Source organism: Salvelinus fontinalis, chromosome 1 (genome assembly GCF_029448725.1).
Source record: "Salvelinus fontinalis isolate EN_2023a chromosome 1, ASM2944872v1, whole genome shotgun sequence".
In the NCBI taxonomy this organism is placed as follows: Eukaryota; Metazoa; Chordata; class Actinopteri; order Salmoniformes; family Salmonidae; genus Salvelinus; species Salvelinus fontinalis.
In genome coordinates, this window is record NC_074665.1 from 41130474 (window position 1) to 41145612 (window position 15139).

General features: G+C 42.7%; 1 protein-coding gene across 4 annotated transcripts in view; it reads right to left on the bottom strand.

Moving 5' to 3' along the window:
* Positions 1-15139, bottom strand: part of LOC129854389 (ataxin-2-like protein) — a 68060-nt gene that overhangs the window by 16537 nt on the left and 36384 nt on the right. For 3 of the 4 annotated variants that reach the window (XM_055921387.1, XM_055921378.1, XM_055921369.1), the window contains exons 6-8: positions 8892-9054; positions 5752-5873; positions 236-327 (exon numbers count right to left, since the gene is read on the bottom strand). In XM_055921387.1, the coding sequence (XP_055777362.1) occupies positions 236-327; positions 5752-5873; positions 8892-9054 (377 nt within the window). The remainder of the gene's footprint in view (positions 1-235; positions 328-5751; positions 5874-8891; positions 9055-15139) is intronic. The other variant, XM_055921398.1, reaches the window with a different exon arrangement.

Sequence of the window (15139 nt, forward strand, 5' to 3'; positions counted from 1 at the left end):
GGAGTGCCAGATGGGCGAGAATTGCAGTTTTGGGACTCCTCTATTGGATTCTTAAGCCAGGCATGCTCAAACAGGAACAGATTAAGTATTTGAAATTATCTTTCAAGTATTTCAAACCCAGCTCTGATGGAGATTCAGGGGCATAATTCTTTCAAAAGGTTGTCCTTTCGCTTAGACTCTGTTTAGGCCTTGAAGACTTATTGTTTTTTTGTGTTGACATGGGAGGTGGACTTACGTGTACATTGAGAGGCTGGAGTCGTAGGTAGACTCGACGCCGAAGTTCACCTTGTTGTAACGAAACATTTCGTTGGCATCCCAACCGTTGGACTGAGAGAGGGCGAGAAAACTTTGTGTAAGTTGCCAAAGCCTGTGGCGGTAAGCTCCAGGTTGTGTGTGTCAATGGAGGCTCCTCAGAGGAGGAAAGGGAGGACCATCCTCCTCAGTGAATTTCATAAAAATTTAAATAGTGAAACTATACTAAATATATTCACATCGCCAAATAATTAATTATAACACACTGTTTTGCAATGAAGGTCTACAGTAACCTCAACAGAACTCTCTGGGGTAGCACCATGGTGTAGCTGGAGGGCAACTAGTTTCCGTCCTCCTCTGGGTAAACTGACTTCAATACAAAACCTAGGAGGCTCATGGTTCTCACTCCCTTCCATAAACTTACACAATAATTATGACAACTTCCAGAGGATGTCCTCCAACCTATCAGAGCTCTTGCAGCATGAACTAACATCTTGTCTACCCAACCAAAGTAATCAAGAATGAATCTAGTACTGAAAGAGTTATCTACAGGTAGCTAGAACTGCAGAGCATAAAATGTGGTGGGTAGTTGACTAAAAGAGAAAGACAATAGTTGAACAGTTTTGAACAAATTAATTTCTTCAAAAATGGAGAGCTAGCTATATTTCATTGTATTTTTTAAATTTGTACTTTCACTTGTTTAGCTAGCGAAGGCAGCTAGCTAGTATACTCAAATACCTAGCTCAAACAGAGAGGGATACTATGAAAGCTAGCTGGCTATCTAACACTGGAACGCTTCCAAATCAAGGTAAACTTTTGGTTTTATAAATGTATTGCCACCGGGGCCTGCCGGTGTAACTGCTAAACTGCTTGCTGTACTGCATGATTGTAGCGGGTTTACTAACACGTTAGTTATAGTAGCTATGTTGACAACGATGTAGACAGTGTGTAGCGTTTATGGTATGAAGTTTTGGCTTGGGAAGGTTCTCTCACCTGGTCACAGATAGCTGTTGTGGAATGAAATTCACAAGCGAAGGGAAAAGGTGAGAGGAGGAGACCGCATAGATGCGAGAAGGAATTATACAATGAGTCAAGTGATCATGCAGTTTGTATAAGGCAGCTATGAAAGTGAACTGTGTTTGCGGGTGATCAGGGGTGTATTCATTCCGCTGATTGTGTTGAAAAATGTTTCTTAAACGGAACGGGGATAAACATACCTGAATTTATCCAATAGAAACTTTCATTTTCAACTGTTGGACTAATGATTACACCCTAGATCAGCTAGATGGAGGCAAGAGTTTGCAAGGCGGTAGAGGGCAGGTCCCAACAGAGATCATTGGGGCGCTGTCTGCATTTTTCATGCTGCGGGCTGGAGCGGGCAGACAGACGACTCTGGGCAAAAAATATTTTTGTTGTCCCTCAGATTATGTGGAAACTGTCATTTTTCTGCTTTGTATGCATTAAAGCAAATTTACGCTTGATCCGTAAATGTGGTCGCAATTGTCGGAGCCTCCGGGGGCATGCAGAGGCCAAATCAAACTCGGTACCGCATCACCGTGCGCCTCTCAAATTGTGAAACAATGCAGAGGGCTCCTTATATCTCTGCATTGACATGATTGTTTGACGGTAGGTGGAGGCGGTACATCTTGTATAAACACAAACTCACTTCCTTGACAACTTCCTACACAATAGCTCTGCTCCGCTAAGCGCAAGAAGTATGTGTCAGGAGTTCACCTAGGGGTCATGATTGGGGCTGTACAAAATGATTGATGTATTAGAATAATTGATTATGTTTATGTTGTATTAATAGAAGGGGAGGGGTTATAAGACCCCTCCCTCCTTACGTGTATAGGGTCCTAGACTACAGATTAACAATATATATACATTAGGAGGTTTTAATATTGTTCCACAGTTGTTTTCTAGTTGTCTTTCTGCCTCATATAAAGAGACCCATCTGACAAATGTGTGACTGAGACAGAACTCTGCAGGGGAGTGTAGGAGATAAGACTAGTCAGACATTCCACTAAAAATCAACTTAGACATTTACTGGTAAGTTTTTAGATAACACCAAAAGCCTTGTTTATATAGCTGTGCAGGTAGGCAGGGTTTTGGTCACGAGTAAAAGATAATGATGTAGGCAGCGACATCACTAGGGCTGGACTTCGGGTTTAAAAAAATAACATGGGACCTTTTCTTTGATGCAGAACTTACTCGGAAACATGCGTGCTATGTTCCCGATTGTCAACATCGGTCTGCAATTGCATTAATAAAGGTTTTGAATGATTTAATTAAAGATATTGTCATAATGCTAATTTCACCAATGAACCAATGATTGACAAGAAACAAGGAAAGGAAGCCCAACATATGAACGCCCTGAAGTCTGGAGGCTGCACCTCAGTAAATGCTGTACGGCCACTTCAGATGTTGGATGACCACGCAGAGCCCTTTAGCCTACCTATTGTATTAAAAGCACATCTTTTTTTCATTATTCACACACTCAGAATTCACTGCTTCAACTTCAGTAGCCTACCTCTTCTCTCCTAGTTGGGCGTGCGAGTTCATGGGTGGAGAATCACGTGGCAGTTCATTTCATATCAAGGTAACTTAAATATGATTAGACTGTAGTTTACTACAGTGTCAGTAAATAAATACTGATAATGGAAAGAAATGGCGCTCGACCAACGTGAGTCGAGGTGTAATCAGAAAATATAATAATTGAAAATGAAAAGGCACGACGTGCCTATAGGTCAGGCTATAATGGTGAGCGAGCACTGAAACTTTTTCATTTTCAATAAGTATTGATTACCCATTTATTTGTCTCTGCCTGCAAATCGGCCTCCTAAAAGGTAGCCTATATTCTATATGCAAAATGTAGCAAGTGTCGCGGTCATCATTCTTGCTACTTCAAGTTCAGTAGCCATATGTGCGAGGTCCGGTGCGCGTGTGGTTTTAAATAAATAGAGTAGGCTATAGCTTATGTGTGGATGTAGAAGCACTGGGCAGATATCTTTATAATAAAATGTACAGTTGAAGTCGGAAGTTTACATACACTTAGGTTGGAGTCATTAAAACTTGTTTTAACTTGTTTAACCACTCCACAAATTTCTTGTCATTTAACAAACTATAGTTTTGGCAAGTCGGTTAGGACATCTACTTTGTGCATGACACAAGTAATCTTTCCAACAATTGTTTACAGACAGATTATTTCACTTATAATTCACTGTATAACAATTTCAGTGGGTCAGAAGTTCACATACACTAAGTTGACTGTGCCTTTAAACAGCTCGGAAAATTTCTGAAAATAATGTCATGGCTTTAGAAGCTTCTGATAGGCTAATTGACATAATTTGAGTTAATTGGAGGTGTACCTGTGGACGTATTTCAAGGCCTAACTTCAAAATCACGGCCTCTTTGCTTGACATCATGGGAAAATCAAAAGAAATCAGCCAAGACCTCAGAAAAAAAAAATGTGGACCTCCACAAGTCTGGTTCATCCTTGGGAACAATTTCCAAACGCCTGAAGGTACCACGTTCATCTGTACAAACAATAGTATGCAAGTATAAACACCATGGGACCACACAGCCGTTATACCGCTCAGGAAGGAGACGCGTTCATACTTTGGTGCGAAAAGTGCAAATCAATCCCGGAACAACAGCAAAGGACCTTGTGAAGATGCTGGAGGAAACAGTTACAAAAGTATCTATATCCACAGTAAAACGAGTCCTATATCGACATATCCTGAAAGGCTGATCAGCAAGGAAGAAGCCACTGCTCCAAAACTGCCATAAAAAAGCCAGACTACGGTTTGCAACTGCACATGGGGACAAAGAATGTACTTTTTGGAGAAATGTCCTCTGGTCTGATGAAACAAAAATAGAGCTGTTTGGCCATAATGACCATCGTTATGTTTGGAGGAAAAAGGGGGAGGCAAGTCGAAGAACACCATCCCAACCGTGAAGCACGGGGGTGGCAGCATCATGTTGGTGGTGATCCTAACTGACCTCAGCTCACTGGTCACCATAGCAGCACCCACCCGTAGCACGCGCTCCAGCAGGTATATTTCACCTGTCACCCCCAAAGCCAATTCCTTCTTTGGCTGCCTTTCCTTCCAGTTCTCTGCTGCCAATGACTGGAACGAACTGCAAAAATCACTGAAGCTGGAGACTCATATCTCCCTCACTAACTTGAAGCCCCAGCTGTCAGAGCAGCTCACATATCACTGCACCTGTACATAGCCCATCTGTAAAAAGCCCATCCAACTACCCCATTGCCAGTGGGGGTTTTTCTCCTTTGCATCCCATTATCTCTACTTGGCACATTCATCTTCTGCACATCTATCACTCCAGTCTCTATCACTCAAGTGTTTAATTGCTAAATTGTAACTTTTTTCTATTGTGTTATTGACTATATGTTTTGTTTATTCCATGTGTAACTCTGTGTTGTTTGTGTCGCACTGCTTTGCTTTATCTTGGCCAGGCCGCAGTTGTAAATGAGAACTTGTTCTCAACTAGCCTACCTGGTTAAATTAAAGTTAAATAAAAAAAATAAAAAAATGAGACTGGGAATTTGTACTAGGATTAAATGTCTGGAATTGTGAAAAACTGAGTTTAAATGAATTTGGCTAAGGTGTATGTAAACTTCTAACTTCAACTGTACTTCTTATATATGATTAGGCTATAGTTTACTACATTGCCTAGAAATAAATATGAATCACCCATATTTCTCTGTCATAAAAATCTTCCCACTACGAAAAGGTAGGCTATAAAAATAGCTCAAGAGAAAGGGCAAGTCTCTTCAACTATGCTCTCTTTAACTACATTTAGCATATTGGCTGATATAGCCCAGTAATACAGATAGCCTAATATAAATGGGCCACGTGAAAATCTCTAGTAAGTTAACCTATTTCTTAAGTTATTTTTGTGCATTTGATATTGCCTATGGGGCGCAAAATTGCTGGGACCATGGCGGGCAAGTGAGCTGCGTCACATAGGCCTAAAATAATATCACTGTTTGGGACCAGTTCTTGTGGTAGCGGGTGGAAGTCGGACTGAAAGGCAGCAGGTGCGGGCGGGGTGTGGTATGAAAAGCTGCGGGTGTTGGCGGGAGCAGGATGAAGATAACAGTCCCATGCAGACCTCTACAAGGCAGTATTGAATGTGTCACTGTCACCTTGCTTTCTCAGATTTCTCTCTCAGAGAGAGAGGAAGGCTAGGTTGTAGCAACCTCATGATGGGTATCGGGAAAATTTGAGTATCATATAGTAGCCTAAACCTATCAATGTTACATTGAGCTGGGTGAATCGAATATGAATGCTAGTCATCCAATATGCTGAAATAGAAATAAGGCCCATAAAAAATGTAATCATCCTCCCTCATCTTAAAAAGACACAGACCGCCGCCACTGATGTTTGTGTGTCAAAAAGAGTGATGGTGTGTGTGATTGTCAGAGTGAGTATAAGCGTTGGTATGTGTGCATACATATAAGCGTGTTAGACTCACAGCATCGTTCTCCAAATCGAAGGCGTCTCCGTTGCCATCTCCTCCCTCCCACCTCTGCAGCACCTTCTCTTTGTGTTCCCCATTGACACGGGTCGAGCTGATGGACGTGTCTATGAACGTGTCTGCACATACAGGGTAGAAACACAAGCATTATCCAAAAGGTAATGCGTGAGACAGAGAAGAGGTATATCTCTTTATATGACCCATAAACTGTCCCCACAACGTGTGTTTATGGTAAGCAGACAACAAATTACATTCTTACATAACATAACTATGACCCCATGCAAATTACCCTAATTTCTTATTAGTTTAACCCTCAGATGTCAACTTGGAATTTTGCCTTAAAGGAATAATCCACTCAAAATCCCCTTTATTTGTTTTATTAGTCCATTGTTGATACAGTCCCAAAAGGTTTCGCATTACAGCAATCATGTTTTCAAGATATAGGACATTCAAAAAGAAAATTGCAACATCATCATAATAATGTGACAAATTACAATTAGCTTTCTGAAAGTCCTTTATATATATATATATATATATATATGCACAGTGGAGCAAAAAAGTATTTCGTCAGCCACCAATTGTGCAAGTTCTCCCACTTAAAAAGATGAGAGAGGCCTGTATTTTCATCATAGGTACACTTCAACTATGACAGACAAAATGAGGGAAAAAAATCCAGAAAATCACATTGTAGGATTTTTTATGAATTTGTTTGCAAATTAAGGTGGAAAATAAGTATTTGGTCAATAACAAAAGGTTATCTCAATACTTTGTTATATACGCTTTGTTGGCAATGACAGAGGTCAAACATTTTCTGTAAGTCTTCACAAGGTTTTCACACACTGTTGCTGGTATTTTGGCCCATTCCTCCATACAGATCTCCTCTAGAGCAGTGATGTTTTGGGGCTGTTGCTGGGCAACACGAACTTTCAACTCCCTCCAAAGATTTTCTATGGGGTTGAGATCTGGAGACTGGCTAGGCCACTCCAGGACCTTGAAATGCTTCTTACGAAGCCACTCCTTCGTTGCCCGGGTGGTGTGTTTGGGATCATTGTCATGCTGAAAGACCCAGCCACGTTTCATCTTCAATGCCCTTGCTGATGGAAGGAGGTTTTCACTCAAACTCTCACGATACATGGCCCCATTCATTCTTTCCTTTACACGGATCAGTCGTCCTGGTCCCTTTGCATAAAAACAGCCCCAAAGCATGATGTTTCCACCCCCATGCTTCACAGTAGGTATGGTGTTCTTTGGATGCAACTCAGCATTCTTTGTCCTCCAAACACGACAAGTTGAGTTTTTACCAAAAAGTTCTATTTTGGTTTCATCTGACTATATAACATTCTCCCAATATTCTTCTGGATCATCCAAATGCTTTCTAGCAAACTTCAGACGGGCCTGGACATGTACTGGCTTAAGCAGGGGGACACGTCTGGCACTGCAGGATTTGGTAGGCTTTGTTACTTTGGTCCCAGCTCTCTGCAGGTCATTCACTAGGTCCCCCCGTGTGGTTCTGGGATTTTTGCTCACCATTCTTGTGATCATTTTGACCCCACGGGGTGAGATCTTGCGTGGAGCCCCAGATCGAGGGAGATTATCAGTGGTCTTGTATGTCTTCCATTTCCTAATAATTGCTCCCACAGTTGATTTCTTCAAACCAAGCTGCTTACCTATTGCAGATTCAGTCTTCCCAGCCTGGTGCAGGTCTACAATTTTGTTTCTGGTGTCCTTTGACAGCTCTTTGGTCTTGGCCATAGTGGAGTTTGGAGTGTGACTGTTTGAGGTTGTGGACAGGTGTCTTTTATACTGATAACAAGTTCAAACAGGTGTCATTAATACAGGTAACGAGTGGAGGACAAAGGAGCCTCTTAAAGAAGAAGTTACAGGTCTGTGAGAGCCAGAAATCTTGCTTGTTTGTAGGTGACCAAATACTTATTTTCCACCATAATTTGCAAATAAATTCATTAAAAATCCTACAATGTGATTTTCTGGATTTTTTTCCCTCATTTTGTCTGTCATAGTTGAAGTGTACATATGATGAAAATTACAGGCCTCTCTCGACTTTTTAAGTGGGAGAACTTGCACAATTGGTGGCTGACTAAATACTTTTTTGCCCCACTGTATATTGAAACTTGATTGCTGACAGGTTTATGTGAATATTCTAAAATCTGAATAAGAAACAGAAGTTCACTGTGATTCCACTGCATTTTCTACTGATGGTTTGGTCACAAACTGTTGCGATAAATAGCATACTTGCCCAATTTGGTTTTGGCGCATGCTCTATAGACAACAGTTCGCTGATAAAGTGGACAGGCAAGGTTATGATGATGATATGGATAAAAGCAAGATCATTTTTATTTAATAATTAGCAGCCAAGCACCAATCATGTCACCAGCATCATTCAAATAATAGCCTACCCTCGATATTTATTTCCATGGCGCTCATCACCGTGCACTTAACCATCCTTTGTGATGAAGTTATGAAATAAGTTCAGCGGTTCATCATATCTTATTCTACATAACTATGCTTTTCCACATCGTGGTGGAGGAGGTGGTAGTAGTAGTACAATGTAACATATCATTGCGTGACTCCAAGTTTAGTGCCACATGATAGTTTTTATATAAATATTTGCATATAAAAAGGCGTGTCCACCGCAATTGTCGCATAATCTATTTCACCGCCCAAAAAAGCATCCACTCTTGTCTAGCGTATTTTGTTTCGTCGACATCAGGACATTTTACTGACAAATTTCCTGTTTCCATCAGGCCTGTCGTGACTTTTTATATGCGTCAGGTAATTCATCCAAATGAAATAGTTGGATGGAAACCTGGTTAATGTAACCATCAACAATGACCTACAAATCCATTAAACCACTCACCCCTTACCGGACAATCTACACGTTGATTAAACCCAAACCTGTAACACACCCCTCCCTCCGTCCAACCCTCCCGATCCCACTTCTCCCTAGCTGTCTCAATTGCTTCAAAGATCGACCTTCTTCTACACTTGCAAAGTGAAAACAATATGATGGAAGATCATCATTAGGTTGGCTTTCACCTGGTCTGTTCTTATAGATTAGTGAAGATGAAAGAGAGGTGGGGGGGTGACAGATTTGACACAATTGAGAAAAAGCACTGTACCATCTGTACCTCTGGTGGCGTAGTTTAGGTCCACGTCTCGGCAGGTCATGGTGACCACGTCGTAAGAGCTGAAGACCATGGTGTCGGTGATCTCCTCCCTCCGGGGCAGGGCGGGCCTCTCGTCTTCGCCTCGCTTGTGGACTGCGTCCACTGCCAGCTCACACTGCAGACAGAAAAACATTTAAGTCAAAGAGAAGAAGGGCTGACCCCGACAAAAAATACCTTTAAATCGACCAAGAGTCGTCTGTTCTTTCGACTAATCGATTGGTTGACATTTTAAAAAGTGTATTTTTCCATATATAGACACGCCCTGTGTGTTTAATTAAATCAACTACACACACACAAAAATATATATACAGCACAAATCAAAAGTTTGGACACCTACTCATTCCTGGGTTTATCTGCATTTTTAGTATTTTCTACATAATAAATAATAATAATGAAGACATCAAAACTATGAAATAACACACATGGAATAATGTTCTTCAAAGTAGCCACCCTTTGCCTTAATGACAGCTTTGCACACTCTTGGTATTCTCTCAACCAGCTTCACCTGGAAACTTTTCCAACAGTCTTGAAGGAGTTCCCACATATGTTTGGAAACACTTACTCATTCAAGGGTTTTTCTTTATTTTTACTATTTTCTACATTGTAGAATAATAGTGAAGACATCACAACTATGAAATAACACACGTGGAATCATGTAACCAACACAGTATTAAACAAATCAAAATGTATTTTATATTTGAGATTTTTCAAAGTAGCCACCCTTTGTCTTGACAGCTTTGCACACTCTTGGCATTCTCTCAACCAGCTTCATGAGGTAGTCACCAGCAATGCATTTCAATAAACAGGTGTGCCTTGTTAAAAGTTAATTTGTTTGAGCCAATCAGTTGTGTTGTGACTAGGTAGGGGTGGTATACAGAGAATAGCCTTATTTGATAAAAGACCAAGTCCATATTATGACAAGAACAACTCAAATAAGCAAAGAGAAACAACAGTCCATCATTACTTTAAGACATGAAAGTCAGTCAATGCAGAAAATGTCAAGAACTTTCAAAGTTTCTTCAAGTGCAGTAGCAAAAATCATCAAGCACTATGATGAAACTGGCTCTCATGAGGACCGCCACAGGAAAGGAAGACCCAGAGTTACAGTACCTCTGCTGCAGAGGATAAGTTAGAGTTTCCAGCCACAGAAATTGCAGGCCAAAAAAATGCTTCCCAAAGTTCAAGTAACAGAGACATCAACTGTTAAGACGAGACTGCGTGAATCAGGCCTTCATGGTCGCATTTCTGCAGAGACACAACTACTAAAGGACATCAATAAGAAGAAGAGACTTGCTTGGGCCAATAAACATGAGCAATGGACATTAGATAGGTGGAAATCTGTCCTTTGGTCTGATGAGTCCAAATTTGAGATATTTGGTTCCAACCGCCGTGTCTTTGTGAGACGTAGGTGAACGGATGATCTCTGCATGTGTGGTTCCCACCATAAAACCTGGAGGAGGTGGTGTGATGGTGCTTTGCTGGTGACACTGTCTGGGATTTACTTAGAATTCAAGGTACACTTAACCAGCATGGCTACCACAGCATTCTGCAGCGATACGCCATGCCATCTGGTTTGCGCTTCGAGGGACTATCATTTGTTTTTCAACAGGACAGTGACACCACACACCAAGGCTGTTTAAGGGCTATTTGACCATGAAGGAGAGTGATGGAGTGCTGCATCAGATGACCTGGCCTCCACAATCACCCGACCTCAACCCAATCGAGATGGTTTGGGCTGAGTTAGACCGCAGAGTGAAGGAAAAACAGCCAACGAGTGCACACCATATCTGGGAACTCCTTCAAGACTGATGGAAAAGCATTCCAAGTGAAGCTGGTTGAGAGAATGCCAACAGTGTGCAAAGCTGTCATCAACGCAAAGGGTGGCTGCTTTGAAGAATCTAAACTTATTTAACACTATTTGAATACTACATGATTCCATGTGTTAATTCATAGTGTTGATGTATTCACTATTACTCTACAATGTAGAAAATAGTAAAGATAAGAAAAACCCTGGAATGAACACAGTTGAAGTCAGAAGTTTACATACACCTTAGCCAAATACATTTACACTAAGTTTTTCACCATTCCTGACATTTAATCCTAGTAAAAAATCCCTGTCTTAGGTCAGTTAGGATCACCACTTTATTTTAAGAATGTGAAATGTCAGAATAATAGTGGAGAGAATGATTTATTTCAGCTTTAATTTCTTTCATCACATTCCCAATGGGTCAGAAGTTTACATACACTCAATTAGTATTTGGGAACATTGCCTTTAAATTGTTGAACTTGGGTCAAACGTTTCAGGTAGCCTTACACAAGCTTCCCACAATAAGTTGAGTGAATTCTGGCCCATTCCTCCTGACAGAGCTGGTGTAACTGAGTCAGGTTTGCAGGCCTCCTTGCTCGCACACGCTTTTTCAGTTCTGCCCACACATTTTCTATAGGGTGGAGGTCAGGGCTTTGTGATGGCCACTCCAATACCTTGACTTTGTGGTCCTTAAGCCATTTTTCCACAACTTTGGACGTATGCTTGGGGTCATTGTCAATTTGGAAGACCCATTTGCGACCAAGCTTGAACTTCCTGACTGATGTCTTGAGATGTTGCTTCAATATATCCACATAATTTTCCTCCCTCATGATGCCATTTATTTTGTGAAGTGCACTAGTCCCTCCTGCAGCAAAGCACCCCCACAACATGATGCTGCCACCCCCGTGCTTCACGGTTGGGATGGTGTTCTTCGGCTTGCAAGGCTCCCCCTTTTTCCTCCAAACATAACGATTGTCATTATGGCCAAACAGTTCCATTTTTGTTTCATCAGACCAGAGGACATTTCTCCAAAAAGTACGATCTTTGTCCCCATGTGCAGTTGCAAACCGTAGTCTGGCTTTTTTATGGCGGTTTTGGAGCAATGGCTTCTCCCTTGCTGAGCGGCCTTTCAGGTTATGTCGATATAGGACTCGTTTTACTGTGGATATAGATACTTTTGTACCTGTTTCCTCCAGCATCTTCATAACGTCCTTTGCTGTTGTTCTGGGATTTATTTGCACTTTTCGCACCAAAGTATGTTTATCTCTAGGAGACAGAACACATCTTCTTCTGAGCGGTATGATGGCTGCGTGGTCCCATGGTGTTTATACTTGCATACTATTGTTTGTACAGATGAACGTGGTACCTTCAGGCATTTGAAAATTGCTCCCAAGGATGAACCAGACTTGCAGAGGTCTACAATTTGTTTTCTGAGGTCTTGGCTGATTTCTTTTGATTTTCTCATGATGTCAAGCAAAGAGGCAAGCAAAGAAGCTTCTAAAGCCATGACATAATTTTCTGGAATTTTCCAAGCTGTTTAAAAGGCACAGTCAGTGTATGTTAGTGTATGTAAACCTCTGACCCACTAGAATTGTGATACAGTGAATTATAAGTGAGATAATCTGTCTGTAAACAATTGTTGGAAAAATTACTTGTGTCATGCACAAAGTAGATGTCCTAACCGACTTGCCAAAACTATAGTTTGTTAACAAGAAATGTTTGGATTGGTTGAAAAACAAGTTTTAATGACTCCAACCTAAGTGTATGTAAACTTCCAACTTCAACTGTAGGTGTGTCCAAACTTGACTGGTACTGTGTGTGTTGGTGTGTATATATATTTATAAATAAATGTAAATATATAAATAAATGTGTTGATCCCATGTTTCATGAGCTGAAATAACAGATCCCAGATCGCAATATGCAACAATTTAAAAGATCTCACTGATTTACAGTTCATAAGGAAATCAGTCAATTGAGTATGAATTAGGCCCTAATCTATGGCTTTCACGTGACTGGGAATACAGATATGCAGCTGTCAGTCGCAGATACCTTTAAAAAGGTAGGAGCTTGGATCAGAAAACCAGTGACCATCATTTGCCTCATGCAGCGCGACATCTCCTTCGTATAGAGTTGATCAGGCTTTTGTGATTGTGGTCTGTTGTCCCACTCCTCTTCAATGGCTGTGCGAAGTTGCTGAATATTGGCGGAAACTGGAACACGCTGTCGTACATGTCGATCCAGAGCATCCCAAGTGAGTATATGCAGGCAATGGAAGAACTGGGACATTTTCAGCTTCAAGGAATTATGTACAGATCCTTGCGACAGGGGGCCATGCATTATCATGATGAAAAAAAAGGTGATAGCAGCGGCTGAATGGCACGACAATGGGCCTGGGGATCTCGTCACGTTCTCTATGCATTCAAATTGCCATCGATAAAATGCAATTGTGTTTGTTGTCCGTAGTTTATGCCTACCCATACCATAATCCCACAGCCACTCTGTTCACAACGTTTACATCAGCAAACCGCTCGCCCACAGGACTTACACGCCCACAGGCCTTACACGTGGTCTGCGGTTGTGTGGCCAGTTGGACGCACAGCCAAATACTCCAAAATGACGTTGGAGGCGGCTTATGGTAGAGAAATTAACATTCAATTCTCTGGCAACAGCTCTGGTGAACATTCTTGTAGTTAGCATGCCAATTGCATGCTCTCTCAAAGCTTGAGACATCTGTGGCATTGTGTTGTGTGACAAAACTGCACATTTTAAAGTGCCCTTTTATTGTCCCCAGCACAAGGTGCACCTGTGTAAAGATCATGCTGTTTAATCAGCTTCTTGATATGCCACACCTGTCAAGTGGATGGATTATCTTGGCAAAGGAGAAATGCTCACTAACAGGGATGTAAAAAAAATTGTGCACAAAATTTGAGAGAATTTCTGGGATATTCTGGGCCATCAGAGTTTCCCGCGCCATTGAGCTCGGGACATACACAGCTGTAGTATATTTGTGCAAGGGATAAGAAGTAATCAGGTATTTTATGAGGTTTCCACTGGATCAGAGGATTACATTTTTCCCTTTCATGCCGAGTGGTTATCGAAAGTGTCACGACTTCGACCGAGGCAGGCTCTCCTTCCCGTTCGGGTGGCGTTCGGCGGTCGTCGTCACCGGCCTATTAGCTGCTACTGATCCTTTTCTCCCCCTCCCTATGTGTTTATTGGGCGCACCTGTTTTGTATGAGGGTTAATTAGTTGGGCTTATTTAATCAGCCGGCCCGCACGTTTCTTTGTGCGGGATTGTTTGTTTGTAAGTGGTGGTGTTTGTTTCGTGCATCGTGTTTGCTGTACTGTTTTCGTATTCCCCGTGTCTGGGGTTGGTTAAGTGGTCACCCAGTGTATTAGTTGGGTGGCCTAGTTTTCTACATGTTCATTAGAGAACATTTGGTTATTGCACCTGCTGTTGCCTGCGCTTGACTTCCACTCCGACACCCAGGCCTTACAGAATCCCGCACCTAAAATATGGAGTCAGCAGGAGCAGCGGCCAACCCTCTCCCATCGATGGAGGAACAGGTGTTCCATCACACCACGGTAATCCACCGTATTGGATCAGCGATGGAGTCAATAATGGAACGTATGGATCGATGGGAGAGGAGTGGTTTCCTCTCTCCACCTTCGGCTCCTCCAGCCCAGGACTCTCCATCCCTCGGCTCCAGCGCTCTCCATCTGACACTCCCGAGGGATTATGATGGATCGGCGGCGGGGTGCCAGGGGTTCCTACTCCAACTGGAGCTGTACCTTGCCACCGTAAGACCCACTCCCTCGGGAGCGGAGAGGGTGAGTGTCCTCGTCTCCTGCCTCACGGGTCGTGCTCTGGAGTGGGCAAACGCAGTCTGGAATGGCCCAGACTCAGCGAAGGAGCACTACCCAGAGTTCACCCGCCGTTTTCGGGCCGTATTTGACCATCCTCCAGAGGACCGAGCGGCGGGAGAACGACTGTTCCACCTTAGGCAGGAGAAGAGGAGCGCCCAGGATTACGCGCTGGAGTTCCGGACCCTGGCTGCAGGATCTGGGTGGAACGACAGGGCCCTTATTGATCACTACCGGTGTAGTCTCCGGGAGGACGTCCGCAGGGAGCTAGCATGTCGGGACACCGCTCTTTCCCTGGATGAGCTGATTGACATGTCTATCCGTCTGGACAATCTGCTGGCTGCCCGCGGGCGTTCTGAGAGGGTCCTGTACGTTCCACCACCCAGCCCCTCCGCTCCTATTCCGATGGAGGTGGGAGGGGCTGGGCAGAGGGGTACCGGAGGAGGAGGCTCTCCCTGCACCAGCTGTGGTCGGAGAGGACACACGGCCGATCGGTGCTGGGGGGGTCCGTCTGGGAGTCGAGATGGCA